General features: G+C 41.2%; 1 protein-coding gene across 1 annotated transcript in view; it reads right to left on the bottom strand.

Annotated features, from left to right (window-relative positions):
• Positions 1-5,503: 5,503 nt before the first annotated feature.
• Positions 5,504-19,129, bottom strand: part of PTPN6 (protein tyrosine phosphatase non-receptor type 6) — a 52,805-nt gene continuing 39,179 nt past the window's right edge. Inside the window, exons 13-17 of the mRNA XM_087716454.1 lie at positions 18,463-18,617; positions 10,935-11,002; positions 8,946-9,097; positions 7,879-7,976; positions 5,504-6,385 (exon numbers count right to left, since the gene is read on the bottom strand). Coding sequence (XP_087572580.1) covers positions 6,259-6,385; positions 7,879-7,976; positions 8,946-9,097; positions 10,935-11,002; positions 18,463-18,617 — 600 coding nt within the window. The 3' untranslated portion in view covers positions 5,504-6,258. The remainder of the gene's footprint in view (positions 6,386-7,878; positions 7,977-8,945; positions 9,098-10,934; positions 11,003-18,462; positions 18,618-19,129) is intronic.

The raw sequence follows: 19,129 nt of genomic DNA, 5'->3' as shown, positions 1-19,129 counted from the left end.
AGGTGGTCAGTAATGTTGAAGACCAGCAAGGACAGCCATATTTCCTCTGTAAGTAACTAAGTCAGGCAGCATACAAATGTAATAAATACACTCTACTCCCAGCAGTTTCCTTTCTCATCTTACAAATGATGTTAACCATTCCTGTTTAAAGCCTGACTTTTGCCAGGATAGGCAACTGCTCGTCCCAGACTAGCTGAACTTGAGAAAGTTGGGTAGAATTGGATCTTGCTCAGATTTAAGTAGACGACTTCAGAAAGCTACAATACAAGATTAGAGAGAGGAGTCATTATCTCCTTAGAAGCCAGTGTGAGTCCATTTTCCTGTTGCTGCTATGAGAACTACATATAGTGATAGCTCTATGCCACACTGGTGAGCGCATTTGGAATAGTGTATCCAGTTCAGTCACACACACACCCCATAAAAAAGAGATGGTGAGGCCCTAGCAAGTTGAGAAGAGCAATAAGGATGTTAGGTGGTCTAGACTCTCAAATCCTATAAAGAACTTGTAAAGGAACTATGTATGCTTAGCTTAAAGAAGACTAAGGGAAGACGTGATAGTTAGATGGGCTGCCACAGGAAAGAGTGTCGATTTATTCTCCATAGCACCAGAGGATAAGGAAAGCAGTGGATGCTTGTCAGAGAGAAATCCAACCAGGAAATATGGAAGAATATCCTGACAGAACTATTTAGCAATGGAATAGTTTGCTTCCTTGAGTTGTGGCTGCTCCTTCACTAGAGATTTTCAAGAAATGTGTCCAAAAAAAGTATGAGGATTTCTGCCTTGGCCAGGGGTTGAACTAGAAGACCTCCAAGATTCTTTTCAACCCTCTTATTCTAGTCCAAGAAGTCACTAAGAGGTGAGCGTACCATTTAAAAAAAAGGGCGGGGGGAAAAGACCTTCAGAATAAAATAGATCTTAGACTGTACCAAAAAAGTCAGTAAAGCAGTGGCAATTTTCAGAAATTACCTGTTCAGACCAGATAATAACTTCAATCATACACTTTCACTGCAGGGAAAATTGGATTGATTATGGTAGATAAAATGAAAAGGCTCTCTTTCTACTGGGTAATGCTTAGCCAACCCAATCTTCAGCACTAGTGGCTGTAGTTGAACACGTGAACATGCCTTGACACTTTCTCAAGCAGCTGTTTCAAATAATGTGATGGCATACCACAAGAGGGCAGTGTGGTGATAGAAAAAAACTCCCAAGGAATAGAGAATTACGGTATCTTGGTGGTAGGGGGGGGAGGGGGTTGTTTCTGTAGTTGAGGAACTGTAATACAAAAGTGGATAGGGAATCAGTGGGAAATTCACCAAATCAGTGGCCCTGCAGAGAAAATCAATGCTTTACATTTTTATTTTCAATATTTATAATCTACCCCAATTCTAACAGAATCTGTGTGGGTAACAATATACAGGTAGCTGTTAACTTACAACCATAACTGAGCCCAAAATTTCTGTTGCTAAGCAACACAGTTAAGTGAGTTTTGCTTCATTTTCTGGCTTTTCTGGGCAACAGTTGTTAAATGAATCATTGCAAGTTGTTGAATTAGTAACACGGTTTAGTGAATCTGACTTCACTTTGTTGACTTTGCTTCTCCAAAAATATTGCAAAAAGTGATCACATGATCCCGGGACATTGCCATTGTCATAAATACATATTAGTTGCCAGGTGACCGGATTTTGATCAGGTGACTGTGGGGATGCTGCAATGGTCATAAGGATGAAAAATAGTCATAAGTCAGTTTTTCAGCACCATTGTAAGTTTGAACAGTCACTAAATGAATGGTTATAAATCGAGGAACTACCTGTAGCCTGAATATTGTTGCAAAGCACTTTTCTGATCCCTACATTCCCCTAGCCCAGAGGTCTTCAAACTTGGCAATTTGAAGACTTATGGACTTCAACTCTCAGAATTCCAGCTCAGCTGGCTGGAGAATTCTGGGAGTTGAAGTCCACAAGTCTTCAAGTTGCCAAGTTTGAAGACCCCTGCCCTAGCCTATTTTAATCCAAGTATCTCTTGATTTTTCCTCGCCCTTCAAACTCATGCAGAAAACTAAATGGTTTCAGAATAAATTTAAAATGCCGTGATATTTTTACACATTACCTGGTATGTCTTTTAAACATTAAACATTACAATGTTTAATATTACACATTACCTGGTATGTCTCAGGATTGCCTGAAATATAGCCTATATCCATGTAACAATTCCACCTGGTGGGAATGTATGGTGATTTCAGTATTCACTAGCTTTATACGTACAGTTGCAAGAAAAAGTATGTGAACCCCTTGGGATTACGTGGAGTTTTGCATGACTTGGTCATAAAATGTGGTCTGAACTTCATCTAAGTCACAACAATAGAAAAACACAGCCTGCTGAAAATAATACTACACAAACATTAGATGTTGCCATGGTTTAATTGCACATAACATGTAAACATTCACAGTGCAGGGAGGAAAAAGTATGTGAACCATTGGACTTAATAACTGGTTGACCCTCCTTTGGCAGTAATAACCTCAACCAAATGTTTCCTGTAGTTGCAGATCAGACCTCCACAACGATCTGGAGTAATTTTGGACCAGCCCTCTTCACAAAACTGTTTCAGTGTAGCAATATTCTTGGGATGTCTGATGTGAATTGCTCTCTTTAACTTTAACTTTTAATAAATTTAAAAGGTCATGCCACAGCATTTCAATCGGGTTGAGGTCAGGACTCTGACTGGGCCACTCCAGAGGGCGTATTCTGTGCTGTTGAAGACAGTTTTGTGTTGACTTACTTGTATGCTTTGGGTCACTGTCCTGTTGCATCACCCATCCTCTGCGGAGCTTCAGTTGGTGGACAAATGGTCGTACCTTTTCCTGCAAAATGTCTTGATAAACTCTGGAATTCATTTTCCCATCAATGACAACAATCTGTCCAGGCCGTGAGGCAGCAAAGCAGCCCCAAACCATGATGCTCCCTCCGCCATGTTTTATAGTGGGGATGAGGTTTTGATGTTGGTGTGCTGTGCCTTTTTTTCTCCACACATAGTAGTGTGTGTTTTTCCCAAACAACTCAATTTTGGTTTCATCTGTCCACAGTATATTTTGCCAATAGTGCTGTGGAACATCCAGGTGCTCTTTTGCAAACTTCAAACGTGCTGCAATATTTTTTTTGGACAACAATGGCTTCCTCCGTGGTGTCCTCTCATGTACTCCATTCTTGTTTAATGTTTTTCTTATTGTAGATGTGTCAACAAAAATGTTAGCATGTGCCAGAGATTTCTGTAGGTCTTTAGCTGACAGTCTAGGATTCTTCTTTACCTCATGAAGCATTCTGCGCTGTGCTCTTGCAGTCATTTTTACAGGACGACCACACCTAGGGAGAGTAGCAACAGTGCTAAACTTTCTCCATTTGTAGACAGTCTGTCTTACTGTGGACACATGAACATCAAGGCTTTTGGAAATACTTTTGTAAGCCTTTCCAGCTTCATGCAAGTCAACAATTCTTGATCGTAGGTCTTCTGTGAGCTCTTTTCTGCCAGGCATGGTTCACATTAGACAGTGCTTCTTAAAACCAGTAAACCCACAACAGATGTGTTATTTAAATGGCAGAACAATTGTCAGCAACACATCCAATATCATCACACTTATTGGAGTCAAGGTTGGCTCACTCCTGGCTCCAATTAGCTCTTGGAGATGTCATTAGGCTAGGGGCTCACATACTGTTTCCTCCCTGCACTGTGAATGTTTACATGTTATGTGCAATTAAACCATGGAAACATCTAATGTTTGTTTAGTATTATTTTCAGCAGACTGTGTTTTTCTATTGTTGTGACTTAGATGAAGTTCACACCACATTTTATGACCAATTCATGCAAAACTCCACCTAATCCCAAGGGGTTCACATACTTTTTCTTGCAACTGTATCTGGAGGGGGGCGGGAGGAGGAACAACTTTAAAAATCCAACTAGTGGTAGAAAGTGGAAGGCATAAATGTTTGTATTTAGCCAATGACAGATTTGTTACTTGTCTATGAGCTCATATGGATCCCTCCCTAACTCACATACTTATGCAAGAGCCATCATGGAATCAGTTTAAGATACTAGTTAGTATTTATTTAGAAAATGTGCATAGCCATCTACTTGCTCACAGTGAGGCAGTTTACAAAAAATAAAAATACAATATAGAAAAAAAAAACAAAAAAACAATAACCACCCATTCATCCACCCTCAAATAAGCCAGTTGATGGGCTCCATCCCACTCTGGATTCCCCAGGCCCACTGGCAAAACCAAATCTTCAGAGTGTGGGAAGTTATCATCCAGCCCTCTCCCAGAAAAATGAAATATCCTAGGAAATATTGAAAAGGCAGAATATTTCTCTGGATATAAAAAGAAAGAAACATGTTTTAAAAGACAGAATAGTTGCCTATAGCTTCCTGCCCATCCCCACTGTTAATGGGCCATTGAGAGGGCCAAGCTAGTCCACTTTTACATAATAAAGACTTCTCCACTGCAGCTGCAGGGGGAATGGATAATAACTTTATAGCAACTTTATCGAACTTTACTCAACTGACCACATGGCATCTGAGAACTCATCCATACCTGGATTCAAAACACAGCCTAGAAAGTAGCCCCTGCATGGCCCCATGGGAGTCTGACAACCAATCAGAATACATTTCTTACACAGGAACAGGAAACAGAGAGGTGGGACTAAACAGGTTATAAAAAGCCTAGCAAGCCCCTTCCCCAGCCCTTCCTTTCTTCTCCACCAACATTGAAGCATGTGATCACCTTTTCTGTTCAGGGCTCAAGCCATGTGGCCCTGTCCAACAATAAACCATCTTTCCAAGCAGCCTCCATGTCTCCAGTGTCTTTTTCCCTACTTGGAGCCAAACCCAGAAGGACATTTCTTTTATCAAAAGCCTTACAAAAGAGTGTCAAAATGGGGGGGGGGGAGGTTAATTTCTGAAGGGACGATATTTAAAAAGAGGGATCCACCATGGAGTATGTCCTTCTTTTGGGTCCTACCTCCTTAGGGGACACAACCCGCAACATTCCTTGCCTCCCTGCTCTAGTGGGCTGGGTGGATATGATTGGCAAGAGACAGTCCCTCTGATAACCTGGTCCCAAGCCAGGAAGGACTTTAAAGGTGAGAAGCAGCACCTTGAATTGCATCCAGAAGCAAACTGGCAAGCAATGCAGCTCCCGCAGGAGAGGGAATACATGTGCACATTGAGGTTTGCACAAAACCATGTAGGCTGCTGCATATTGAACCAACTGGAGCCTCCAGATGCTTTCCAAGGATAGCCCCATGTAGCAGAACGAGTTGCAATAATCAAGACAGGAGGTGACTAGGAAATGAATGGCCATGAGTAGGGAATTTTTGATCCAGGAAAGGGCGTAACTAGCATAACCATACAGTTGACCAAAGGGCCTCCTGGCCCTGACTACATTAAAATCTATGCTATGGTAAAATATATTAATATATTAGATATATTGAGCAAGTGAGAGGAGGCACATACCAAACAAATATCTGGTTTATTTACAGAGTAAAGCAACCCAATCTATTATTTACAGAGTGCAATTGCCAAATGGTTGGTGAATAAACAGATAGCTTGTGGTTCCCAGTTGTAAATGGAACATGGTCAGCTTTGATCTGATGAAGTTTCAAACAAACACTAGGAAGAAACTGGATTAGAAAGCTTAAGCTATAGAAGCAATGCTTATTGAAAAGCACTGTATTCAGCTTCTGGGTCCAATAAGTGGAATGGCCCAAACCAAAGCGAAAGTACATGGTTTGCCAGATCCAGATCCATACTAAACTTTGTACCACTTAGTAAGGGGTACATTCTAAAAAAATGGGAAGGGCTAGGCCCTCTTAGGAAAGGTCTAGGGAACACAAGCAGGTGGAATGAGATACTTTGCACAGACTCAAAAACAGTAGAAATCTAGCTCGTAGTTGTGCTGAAAGATGGGGAAGTTTAGGAGGTAAGGAATCAAGGCAATAAATTGGTGGCTGAGAACCACAGCCTGCACAATCACAGCGGGTGCAAGATTCTACATGCAAATGAAATAAACATCTAAGAGGCTTACGATAATTTAAAATAATATATGTAAGGGACCAAAGGACAAGAGAGAATAAAGTGATGAAAGGAGAAATGAAATTCCATGCAATGACCAAAATGTGTTTGGACAGCCATCTACAATTCTGTAAACCTCTAGACAAAATTGTTATTAGCAAAGACAAATGATCACTGCGAATGGAGCCAATGATGGTTATTTTTTCTTCAAAGAGCCTTTAGGTTTCTTTTCTTTCCCAGAAGGCCATGGTTTATGACCCTTCTCTTCCTTTTTCCCTTTCATGTTGTCTAAATTCTCATAGAGGGTTGGTTCCTCCTTTTGCCTGTAAAAGGAGAAAAAGAGCAAAAGAAGACAAACAAGGTTCATAGAAAATGTTGAATCATTGATGGGCTTGTTATGTGCATGAGCCTCATGCAACTTTTCATATTCCACTCTTTCTTGCTTTAAGGGAAAACATCGTTGCTTTTTGTTTATCAGACGACCCATAAGAAAGCAACAATTAAATATTAGCTTTCAATCCAGTTAGGTTTGGAGGGAGTGTTATTGTTGCTGTTGTTTGGCAACTCACATTTACTCAGTTTGCATAAATAGACCGAATATGATTTGAATTACATGAAAAAATAAGGAAGTTATTCACTAAGGAGAGTGGGTTGAGATGGGCTGGAAAGGAATAAATGAGAGTCTATAGATCCAGAGAATGTGGTCTCAAATTATATTTGAGCTATTCAAATTCTGAGAACACATGACAGCTTATTTAAATCCAGTTTTGTGCCCGTTCAGTAGATAGCCATACCAATTAGTCAAAATGAGGTGCTTTCTGCTATTTTAAAATGTGTTGGCTTCCTCATACATAGAGCAGGTTCCGTAGGATTTTTAAAAATAACCTTTCAATGCAGCACGTATATGGCACAAAATGATATTATTGAAATGGATTTTGAACATCAATCATTTGCTTTCACATATACACAGGATCAAATTTCAGAATTCTTTCAATTCATCAGATTGCCAAGTTGCTGTTAAAATAACATCAGCAAAGAAGACGTTTCAAAGACGACCTGTTCAATACTTCATAGTCTTAGAGATTCTGTTAACATTTAGCTGAAAGTGATTTTCCTGCAACCTCCTGCCGAGGTGGTGCAGTGGTTAGGGTGCAGTACTGCAGGCCACTTCAGCTGACTGTTATCTGCAGTTCAGCGGTTCAAATCTCACCGGCTCAAGGTTGACTCAGCCTTCCATCCTTCCGAGGTGGGTGAAATGAGGACCCAGACTGTGGGGGCGATATGCTGACTCTGTAAACCGCTTAGAGAAGGCTGAAAGCCCTATGAAGTGGTATATAAGTCTAACTGCTATTGCTATTTCATCAATTGGCTTTAATTCTAAATTTTAGAGCAACAAGAGACACGTAATCTCTATTGTCTGTGAGAAGGATTTGTAGACTGCCATCATGACTCCCTTTCATTTCCCCCCCCCCCCTAGGCGAAATCTTTCAGCTTATCTCATAGGACATTTTCCCAAGTTTTGATTCATATAGATATTTGTTTTCAATCATAGTACCCCCCCAAAAGAGAGAATGTTTTGAAGAGTGGAACACAGCAAGTTTAAGATGTTGTAACGTATGTCAGTGATAAAGACCAGGAAAATATCCATTATTCTTAGTTTCTTCTATCCAGTTTAAATTCAACATTGACATGAAACTTGCATATAGTTCAGAGTTTGCTGCAGGAAAGAATAATGTCAATTATCTAATGTCTACCACTTTCAGAACATTGGATTATCTTCATAAATAGTATTGCTTGCTTTGAACAAATGTCTTACCTGGACGATTTTCTAGAAATCTTTGGGTGTGAGATCTTCTGGGCAAGTGGGTAGGTGATATTCCCATATTCTGATTCATTTAGTCTTCCTTTCGGAGACTGCAGCAGCGAGAAAAGGGATAAAAGTAAAGCTAGAGACGGGGGGGGGGGGGGATTGGATATTCATTGTTCACTGAACACTCTCTTACTGTATGGAAGGCAAGGAGCTGAAACTGCCAATGTGAACAGAAGGAAGCAGAAGTCAAGCACAGTCAAAACAAACACGCGCTCTCCCACCATCCATTCTTCTTCCATTTTCCAGTTTGTGAAAGAACTTGAAATCTCTGCTGTAACCCAGACTGGCAAGTCTCTTGATCCACTAATTACTGCAGAGCCAGTGAAGATGACAAGGGCTCAGCCAATGAGGATAAACCAGGTTGGTTCTCTAACAAGTGTCTCTAAGATGGCTGCTAGAAGATGAATGTGCCATAGCTATTGTCCCTTTGCTAGGGAGCTAACTATCTTGGTGGGTGCCATCCAGAGGTGGTATTCAGCCAGGTCCGATTGTTTCTGGTGAACCGGTAGCAGAAATTTTGAGTAGTTCGAAGAACAGGCAAATATCACCTCTGACTGGCCATGGCCCCACCTGCCCTGCCCCTTCCAGGAGTTTCCACATGCCCCGTTTTGGCCCCAGGTAAATGCAGGGAGGCCCGCTAGTCCCAAAATGGAATGCATGGGGTATAGTGCATCCCCCCACAGCCCATTTTTGTTCCCAGGGGGCTGCAGGGAAGCCTAGCCTGTAAGGCTGGGGCACCCAATTAATCTATTCACTGCCTCCCAGCTGATAGGCTTGGTCTTCTTTTGTTGCCCTGCAGAAGAGAATGGAGCTGGAAAGCAGGTTAGTGGAGTGGGGAGGGAATGGGGATTTTGCAGTATCCTTCCCCTGCCGTGCCCACCAAGCCACGCCCACAGAACCGGTAGTAAAAAAAATTGAATCCCACCACTGGTGCCATCTGCTTCTCTAAAGGAAAATACAATCACCACCCAAAGTAAGAGAATGGCATTTGCATGCCTCCTTCAATCCACTACCTGCAATATGTCCCGCTTCTTTTTGGTGACCTCTATAAATTGGCAAATGGCCATATAGATGAACTTGTACTGAGCTTCAGTCTGCACCATTCCTGAGCGCTGCGACCGGACCATTTGAATGGCCTTTGGAATATCTATGTCACAGTCCAGTCCTGGGAGACAATGAGAAAGAAAGGATGAATAGGAAAATAGGTTAAAACATGTAGAACTCATTTGATGTAGTGGTTAAGATACTGGCCTACAAACCAGAAGACTGGGACTTCTATAGCAATAGCAATAGCAATAGCAGTTAGACTTATATATCGCTTCATAGGGCTTTCAGCCCTCTCTAAGCGGTTTACAGAGTCAGCATATTGCCCCCACAGTCTGGGTCCTCATTTCACCCACCTCGGAAGGATGGAAGGCTGAGTCAACCTTGAGCCGGTGAGATTTGAACTGCTGAACTGCAGATATCAGTCAGCTGAAGTGGCCTGCAGTACTGCACTCTAACCACTGTGCCACCTAGGCTCTGGACTTTGAGCAGGAGATGGCCACCGCCGTGTCCAGCTCCTCCCTGGAGAAGAGCTACGAGCTGCCCGATGGGCAGGTCATCACCATCAGCAACGAGCGGTTCAGGTGCCCAGAAGCGCTCTTCCAGCCATCTTTCTTGGGCATGGAATCCTACGGCATCCATGAAACCACCTTCAACTCCATCATGAAGTGTAATGTTGATATCCGTAAGGATTTGTATGCCAACACCGTCCTCTCTGGTGGCACCACCATGTACCCTGGCATCGCCAACCGGATGCAGAAGAAAATCACAGCGCTGGCACCCAGCACAATGAAAATCAAGATCATTGCCCCACCTGAGCGTAAATACTCCATCTGGATCGGAGGATCCATTCTGGCCTCTTTCTAGCACCACCTTAGACATGAAAACCGGCCGGATGATTTGGGGCCAGTCACTCACACTCCTGCTTCACAAAGTTGTCGTGGAGAAAATAGGAGGAAGTATTAGCTATGTTCACCACCTTGAGTTACTTATAAACAGAGGTGGGTTTCTGCCTGTTCACCTCGGACCGGGTGAACCGGTACTGGTGGCAGTGGGAGGTTTGTGCGCACTCACAAGCGAACCGGTAGTAAAATAAATTGAAACCCACCACTGCTTATGAAGTAATAAAGGTGGAATAAAAATCTAATAAATAAATAAAATATTTACACAGAAGCACTAAAGTTGTTCCTTCAGATGAAGTACACGTGTGCAGAATTTCTAGGCTGTTTTTCTGTAGCATTTAAGGTAATTTGTGAATGACTAAATATGAAAGGGTGAATTTACTTAAAAAAAGATTTAATTATTAATTAAGTCATAACAACAATCCAGCAACATTTAAGCAATTTTAAATCCTACTGTTATACTTGCAAAAATGACCTGTTTATGTTCATTACCAGATGTAAACAGGATTAAAGATACCTATAGTAGCCTCCTTAAAGTCTGTAGAATTTAAACCTTGATATATTAAATATTTACTTGATCAGGATTTAAGTTTCAATGGATCGCTTCACATGTAGTGCTTGGCTCTAGAAATGCCTAGAAATGATGATCACCAGAAAGGTAGATGTAGCAACTTCCCTGTCATGGCTAATTAAGGGTCTTTCTCTACTTCACCCGAATGTGCTCTGCCAACCTTTTTCCCACTATATCTCCCAGTGAGAGTGAGAGAGAGAAGAGAAAAAGAAGAGAGAGAGAACAAAGAAGAGAGAAAAGAGAGAGGAGAGAGAAAGGAAAGAGAAGAGAGAGGAGAGAGAGGGGAGGGAGAAAAGAGAGAGAGCAGACAAAGAAGAGAGAGGAGAAAAGAGAGAGAGAGAGACAGACAGACAGACTTAAGTGATCCTTGGCTACCCCTGTATGGTGTTTCCTCCCCTTTTTATATAGTATCTCAAAGGTAATTAGTGGGAAGCAAGAATGGAAGCTTCAGCCAATGCAAGATCAGATACCCAAACTGGTCTCACCTTTGGTGGAAATCATATCCACAGTCATATCAATGACAATGATGGTCCCAGTGCGACCAATCCCAGCACTGTGGAAAGAGGAAGAAATGTGGATTATGGGCATCGGAGTGCATTCAAGCACAAAATAGGCACATTTCAATTTGTTTATGTCACATTATGACTGTTCCACAAACAGAACTGGGGGTTGGCCCAAATCTATGTAAAATATTAAAATCACTAACAAGAACTGAGCCAACAATGACATTCTTGAGAACAGAATACACAAATGGAAGTAACTCAGGAACAGACCATTTAAACAATGTCTTATATTTTCCTAGAGATCTGCACCAAAATCTAACAAATCTAGAGGGTTACCACCAGCAGTGGGATTCACTTACTTTTCCAATGGTTTGCAAATGTGAGTGCTCACACGCCCCCGCTTCTGCGCATGCGCAATGCTCACACATTACGTCAGGACGGGTGGGCAGAGCCTCCCACAGCTGCTGCTACCAGTTCACCCGAACTGAAGAGAACTGGCTGAATACCACCTCTGGTTACTACAGAGAAAGTAGTGGCCCTCGTATTCACCAAACTAGTGAACCAGTGAGCACAGAAGTCACAGCCTTGGAGCCAATGGTACTAACAGGAGTGGAGAGGACAGAATAGTCATGATGGATTATACCTAGATTTGCCCCCTGACAAGACACTGCTGCAGCATTTCAAATAAAACCTCAGAAGTATTTATTTATTAATCACATTAATTAGGTTGCCCAATTTTGAAAATTCTGGGTGACAAACAACAATAAGGCAGTATATTAAAAAAAATGGATCAAGGAGAGATCTGTGGTTCTCCTGGGAGAAACAGCCCACAACCAATCTTGCATCAATCCAAAGAAATACTTCACGCACCGTAGTTCAAAGCCTGGGGCAGAGCCAGGGCTTTGGGTTCAAGAGCAGGGTAGGGGCCATTTCAATTTCTTTCTTCCAGAGGTATGAACAAGGGAAAACAATGATGTTACCCTACTATGTCCTGGCCTGAATCCTGACCAGAAAAGGTCTAAATAATTGGTTTCTTCTGGGACCTCTGAAGCTGCAGTGCAGCCATCTTCTCACTTACCTTCTTCAAGAAAGGGAGCTTGGAAACTCAAGACAAATTGCTAAAAGTTGTATCTGGTTTGATGGATAATTTAGGCTAACGTAATAGACCAGCAAAATGCTATGGACATAGTATACCAAGATTTCAGTAAGGCATTCAACAAAGTAAATCACAACCTACTCCTTAGTAAGCTAGAAAAATATATTGAATAGACAGCATCACCACCAGATGGGTTTGTAACTGGCTGACAAACTGTACTCAACGAGTAGTTCTTAATGGTACTACATCTACACTGAGGAAAGTAAGCAGTGGGGTACCACAAGTTCTGTCTTAGGCCCAGTACTCTTTAATTTCTTCATAAATGACTCAGATGAGGGTTTAGAAGGGGAACTCGTCAAATTTGCAGATGACACTAAGCTGGCAAGAATAGCCAACACCCCAGAAAACAAGCTCAGGATCCAAAAGGAACAATGGGCCCTATCTGACAAAATGAGTTTTCATGTAGAAAAAAGCCAAGTTTTACATTTAGGCAGGAAAAAACAAAGGTATAACTAGAGATTAGGTGAAACCTGACTCAAAAACAGTAACTGTGAGAGGGACCTTGGCGTCCTAGTGGATGATCATTTAAATATGAGCCAGCAGTGTGCGGCAACAGCCAAAAAAGCTAATACAATCCTTGGTTGTATAAACAGAGGCATAGAATCAAAAACATGGGACGTATTAGTACCACTTTATAAAACCTTAGTAAGACACCTGGAATATTGCATCCAGTTTTGGTCACCATACTACCATACTACCAAAAAGATGTTGAGACTTTGGAAAACATGTAGAGAAGATCAACTATGATGATTAAAGGCCAGAAGACTAAAACATATGAAGAACAGTTGCTGGATTTGGAGTTGGCTAGTCTAGAGAAAAGGAGGACTAGGGGTGACATGATAGCAGTATTCCAGTATTTGAGTGGCTGCCACAAAGAGGAGGGGGTCAACTTATTTTCCAACGCACGAGAGGCAGGAAAAGAAACAATGGATGGAAACTAATCAAGGAGAAAAGCAACCTGGAATTAAGGAGAAACTTCCTAATAGTGAGGACAATTAACCAGTGGAACAGCTTGCCTTCAGAAATTGTGGGTTCTTAATTGCTTGAGGTTTGTAAGAAGAGTCTGGACAGTCACTTGTCTGAAATGGTTAGGGTCTCCTACTTGAGCAAGGAACTGAACTAGAAGATTTCCAAGGTCCCTTCCAGCTCTATTCTACTCTAGCATTCTAGCTTGTGGACATATGGAAACAAAAAAGACATAGCAATTCAAGAGAATTCACCTACTTTTCTGAAAGACGGGTCCTTTTCAAGAATAGATATGATATGGATTTCAAAGAATTTGGCTAATAAGGTTTCTAAAGTAGACATATTAGCAGACTTTCAGATCATAAACCTGTGCGTTTGGTTTTTAAAAGGAAATCCAATTCTTTTAGATGGAGACTAATTTACATTTGGGACAGACATTTTTCAGGAGAAAAAATAGTAGAGGACTGTAAAGAGAAATTAAAGAATTTTGTGAAAATGATTTAACAAAGATACTGATTTAAGTACCTTCACTGGAAGTAAAACTTTTATCAGAGGATATTTCTTACAACATAATAATGAATTCAAAAAGAAGAGGCAAAAGAAAACGCAAGCTCTTTTGGATGAGATAAAAAGAAAATTAAATACATTTAGAGAAAAAAAATTCCTAACAAATCAGGCTTTTACAATTACAGTTATCTACGCTAATAGCAAGAGAAATGGGAACAAAAATGAAAAACAATTTTTTTTTGAGCTCACAAACAAATCAGGGAAATGGTTGGCATATAAATTACTAAAAGAAAAAGAGATGGAATAGCATTGAAACTACAAAAGGGAAATACTGTGCTAAAGGACAGAGTGGCCAAGCAAAAAACATTTCATCAATATTTTTCTAACTTGTATAAAGCAAATGAAATCTCTCTGGATAAAAAATATAAACAAATACTTAAAGCAGGGGAGGGGAATGATGGCCCTTTTATGACTTGCAGACTTCAACTTCTAGAATTCCTGAGCCAAATATAAAACAAGGTAAGAGAATTGTGGGAATAAAGAGACTTAATTAAAAAGAGACTGAAAAGTTAAGGGTTTTGAAGATGATTTGATGTTGGTTTTGGCAAATCCTTTAATGGAATTTAAAGATTAATGGGAAAACTAAAAGAATTTGGTGCATTAGCCAGTTTTAAGATCAACAAACAGAAGATGAAGATGTTAACAAAAAACATGAAGAATTTATGAAGAAAAATCAGACATCACAATGCCATAATTGTATGCCACTTAAAATAAATATGTTAAGCATAGTATTAGTTTTAAAAGATATGTTGAGGAGGAGGATGAAGATGATGTTATCCATTATCAACTTCTATCCTCAAAACGACATTATAGGGCACTGCACACCAGAACAACTAGACACAAGGACAGTTTTTTTCCTGAATGCCATCACTCTACTTAACAATTAATTCCCACAACATTGAATTCTTACCAAGAATGTATTACTATTATTTTCTTCTCTTCCTTCCTAGTATCTATCTCTCCCCACTTATGACTATAACCATGTTGCTTGTATCTTTCAATTTATATTGTTTTTATTGTTTCCTAGTATGATTTGATAGCTTATTAGTAATCTTGACTATCACTAAGTGTTGTATCTTTTTATTCTTGATGAATGTATTTTTACTTTATGTACACTGAGAGCATATGCAGCAAAGACAAATTCCTTGTGTGTCCAATCACACTTGCCCAATAAAGAATATTCTATTCTATTGTAAGTCGAGTCCAACTTTTGGCAATTCTCTAGGCAGGTCTCTACATTTGTCATTGCTGGAGAGATTGTGATGTAATAAAAATGAATGTTCTACCTAGAATCGTGTTTTTGTTTCAGACAATATGTGTTTTGACAATTTAAATGATGCACCATTGAAACAGCGGCAAAAAGATACATCTAAAATTGTGTAGCATGGAACCACAAATTAAATATAAAATGTTTCAGGATGCAAAGGAAAGAAGATGGCTGTAGTTGAATTGAAATTTCATTTTGCACTTCAGTTTGGATGAAAGAGTCAGTGATGCTAAAAAACAGAAGGCTTTTGGAGCATGAGATATGGGTGGCATAGGTATTTGTCAAAGTTGTAGATTTTAAAAATCATTTGTTAAATATGCGTTAATGAGAATATTGAATAGGCACAAATCCAGGTTGTGACTTACAAAAAACTTTGTGGTTCTCCCCACAAGAAGCATTTATAGATGAAAATTAATAGGCAAATACAAATGATTAACTTATTATAAGATCCTAGAAATTTGTCAAGCAGTATACAAAATAAATGGGTGGCAGAGGGACATAGTTTCCAATGGTTTTATTTACAGTTATTAGAAAAAACTAATCTAAACCAAAGAGTTGACGGAGTATGAAATAAAATCGTATACAAATGATGAACATATAATTACTAAAATGTATAAACATTTATTAATATTTAAAACAGAAGAACAAGTAAAAGAATAGATCATAGTGGCCTAAGATGGAATGGGAGAATATGTGGTTTAAAGGACAGAAATTTAACTATGTTATAATCTTAAAGAGGATTTTGATATGATGTACCATAGGGATATGACACCAGAGAAATTGTCTTGAATACATAAAAGCACTTCAAATACATGTTGGAAATGCAAACAAGAAAAAAGGGCATTTTATCATACTTGATGGACATGTAAAAAAGTTAGAAAATATGGGATTCAAATAAACATGCTGATTTAGGTGATTTCAAAGATTAAGATACAAATCATACTGGAGGGCTTTCTTTTGTGTCTGATGGACAAACGATTGGAAAAAATACATGGGAATTTGTTTTTGTTATTTGGCAAAACTTACAATGAAAGAATGGTTGCTGAAGATGATGGAACTCACTGAGAGGCCCAATGGAATTCTTTGATTAGAGAAAAAACAATATCTATATTTACTGATGGAAACTTCTTATAGACTTTTTATGGAAAACAGAAAAAGAAATGAAAGACAACAGAGTCCTAGGCTGCATCAACAGAGACAGAATAGAGGTGATATTCAGCCAGTTTGCACCGGTCTGTGCGAACTGGTAGCAGAAATTTGGCATGGGCCATGGAATTGGTAGTGACCGCTGGCTGGCCATGCCCCCGAACCGGTTGCCCGGTCATCGCTCACTCGCCCCGCCTGTCCACTCGACACTTGCTTACCCACCCACCCATTCGACACTCACTCGCTCGCCCTGTCCACCCCTCAATGCTTGCTCAACACTCGCCCCACCCATCCCAGTCCTATATATGTTGCCTTCACTTCACCATGTGGCTGAGCTACATGCCTCGCCAGTCATTTCTGTGCCTTGCCCATTCTGCTCAGCTCACCAAAAGTAAGTGCCGCCCGCTCACCCTTTGCCTTGGGTTGGGGATTGGGACCCCAGGGATGTTCCATTCCCTGAGGCTCCGGAGCCCCCGCCCGCCACAGCTGGGTTGGGGAATTCACCATTCCCCAGCTCTGGCCATGCCCCAGAGCAGCCACTCTCTTACCACCCATTCTCCCTTCGCCAGTCACACATGTTGCCCCATTTCCCCTCCTTTAGTGGCCCCGGCCCTATTTCCCCCTCCCCACTGCTTACCTTCCTGCTGCGGTGGCTGGTCAGGACTCCAGAAGGCAAGCTGACCTCCGGTAATTTTTGGCAGCCCCCAGCCAGCCGCAGCTGCTGGGAAGCAGCTGGCAAAGAAGCCTCTTTGAGAGCCATTTTGTGACTGTGGCGGGTGGCTGCAGGCCACTGAAAAGTACCGGAGGTCGGCCAAAAAGCCGCTGCTGTTACCACCCTGTTCTTCGTGCACACGCATTCCATTGCCTTGCAAGTCTGAGCTGGGAGACTTCTTTGCCAGCAGCTTCCCAGCAGTGGCGGCTGGCTGGGGGCCACCAAAAACTAGCGGAGGTCAGCTTGCCTTCCAGAATCTGGACCAGCCATGATGGGAGGAAGGTAAGCAGCCCAAACAAAGAGGCGGTGGGGGGGGGAGGAAGCAGGGCTAGGGCCAGGGCTGCTAAAGGAGGGGAGTGGGGTGAGGGGAGGGCAGGATGGTAGATAGGTAGATAGGTAGAAATTTATAAAAAATCCTACCTTTTTCTGTGGGTGGGGTTTGGGGGGGTCATGTGACTGAACGTGCATGGACATGAGTGATGTCAAGTTGGCCATGCCCACTCAGTCACATGATCCCCCACCTAGCCACGCCCACCAAACCGGTAACAAAAAAGTTTGAAACCCACCATGGGGATAGAACCAAGATCATGTGAAGATCACATGATTTGGAATACTGCATTCAGTTTTGGTCGCCATGATGTAGAAAAGATGTGGAGACTCTAGAAAGAGTGCAGAGAAGAGCAACAAAGATGATTAGGGAATTGGAGGCTAAAACATATGATGAATGGTTGCAGGAACCGGGTATGTATAGTCTAATGAAGAGAAAGACTAGGGGTGACATGATAGCAGTGTTCCAATATTTGAGGGGCTGTCACAGAGAGGAGGGGGGAATCAACTCTTCTACAAAGCACCTGGAGGCAAGATAAGAAGCAATGGATGGAAGCTTATCAAATAGAGATCTAACCTAGAACTAAGGATAAATTTCCTGACATTGAGAACAGTTACTCAGTGGAACAGCTTGCATCCAGAAGTTGTGGGTATTCCATCACTAGAGGTTTTTAAGAACAGCCATTTGTCTGAAATGGTATTGGGCAGTGTAATGGCTAATCTTTTTGTCATCATGTGCTGAAAGCATTCATGCGCATGACAGCGCATGCGCATGCACCCACACTCATAATGCAATGCACATGTGGCAGTAGGGAGGCGTGCATGCATGCTGGATGGAGCTGAGCTGGGGCAATGGCTCTCGTGCCTGCAGAGAAGGCTCTGTGTGCTACCTGTGCCCTAGATCCACCATCACAGGTATAGGGTCTCCTGCTTGAGAAGGGGGTTGGTCTAGAAGGCCTCCAAGGTCCCTTGCAATTCTGTTATTGTGTCATTTATGATTTTGATAATTAGACAAGATAGACTACAGAAAGAAGAGAGATATGTTGTAGCTTTAGAGAAAGAGGTAAATTTATAATTATACTTGTAGCTGCTATAAAATTGGAAGTCATTTTGTTGTATCTTTATTCTTTCTTTTTTCTTTTTATTTACTTTAAAAAGCACTTTTAGCTTTTCATTTGATTTCTTTTTTCTTTCCTTTTATTAGTTTGTATTGATTCTTATCTTCTTTTTAAAAACTTTTAAAAAGAAGCTAAACTTTAAAACATGGTCTGTTTTGCTAGATACCAGATAAATAAATTTCCCAGTAGCATGCAGAGTTTTCTTTCTGGTATATTTCACAATATGCCCTCATTGGCAGCAGATCGCTCACCTGCAGTGCACTATGATGGGTCCAGCTCCTGGGGCACTTTCCTGCATCCGATTGAGTTCATCAAGGAAATTAAGAACCCCTCCAGGCTCACTGGGCACTCCGTGGTCTGGCCAGCTCAAGTATTGGTAATGCCAGATGTCTCTCACGGCCTCACCCTAATATGTGAATACAAAACACATTCTCATGTCTGCTGTTTTTTCTTCTATTCTGGGCTGTTCCTGTTTGCAGTAACTAAAAAACACACCCACCAAGCTCCCGATAGTGACAGTAGAAGATGACTTTTCTTTTTCTGCCAGTCAGTCAGCCAGAAACTTCAGGACAACAAAGAAGGCTTCCTCTGCTCAAGTCCCATTCAGGAACAAATGTTCCAGACCTTGGTACATTTGGCCTCCATGCATTGGGCTTCATAATGGCTTATTCATTGCCATTAACTATGGGTTCATCTAATACTGTATCTCAGAGGTTGCACCAGGTTCTGTGTTAAAGCTTTGGGCCAAAGAAAGTGCCAAAGAGCAAATAAATTAAAAAGCGTATCTTGAGATCAACTTTCCCCCAAAATCTGGCAGAATATTCCTGCAAAAGGGCAGCACTTGCAATCTTGATGAAGTTGTTTTAAAGTGTTCTGAATGAAGAAAGTTCAGGAATAGGAATAAATGTTTCTTCCCCT

The sequence above is a fragment of the Thamnophis sirtalis genome, unplaced genomic scaffold (genome assembly GCF_051295495.1).
Source record: "Thamnophis sirtalis isolate CommonGarterSnake01/CBP01778 unplaced genomic scaffold, rThaSir2_p1.2 scaffold_5, whole genome shotgun sequence".
Classification (NCBI taxonomy): domain Eukaryota; kingdom Metazoa; phylum Chordata; class Lepidosauria; order Squamata; family Natricidae; genus Thamnophis; species Thamnophis sirtalis.
Note: the sequence above shows the minus strand (reverse complement) of the source record. Positions and strands in the feature narration are given on the sequence as shown.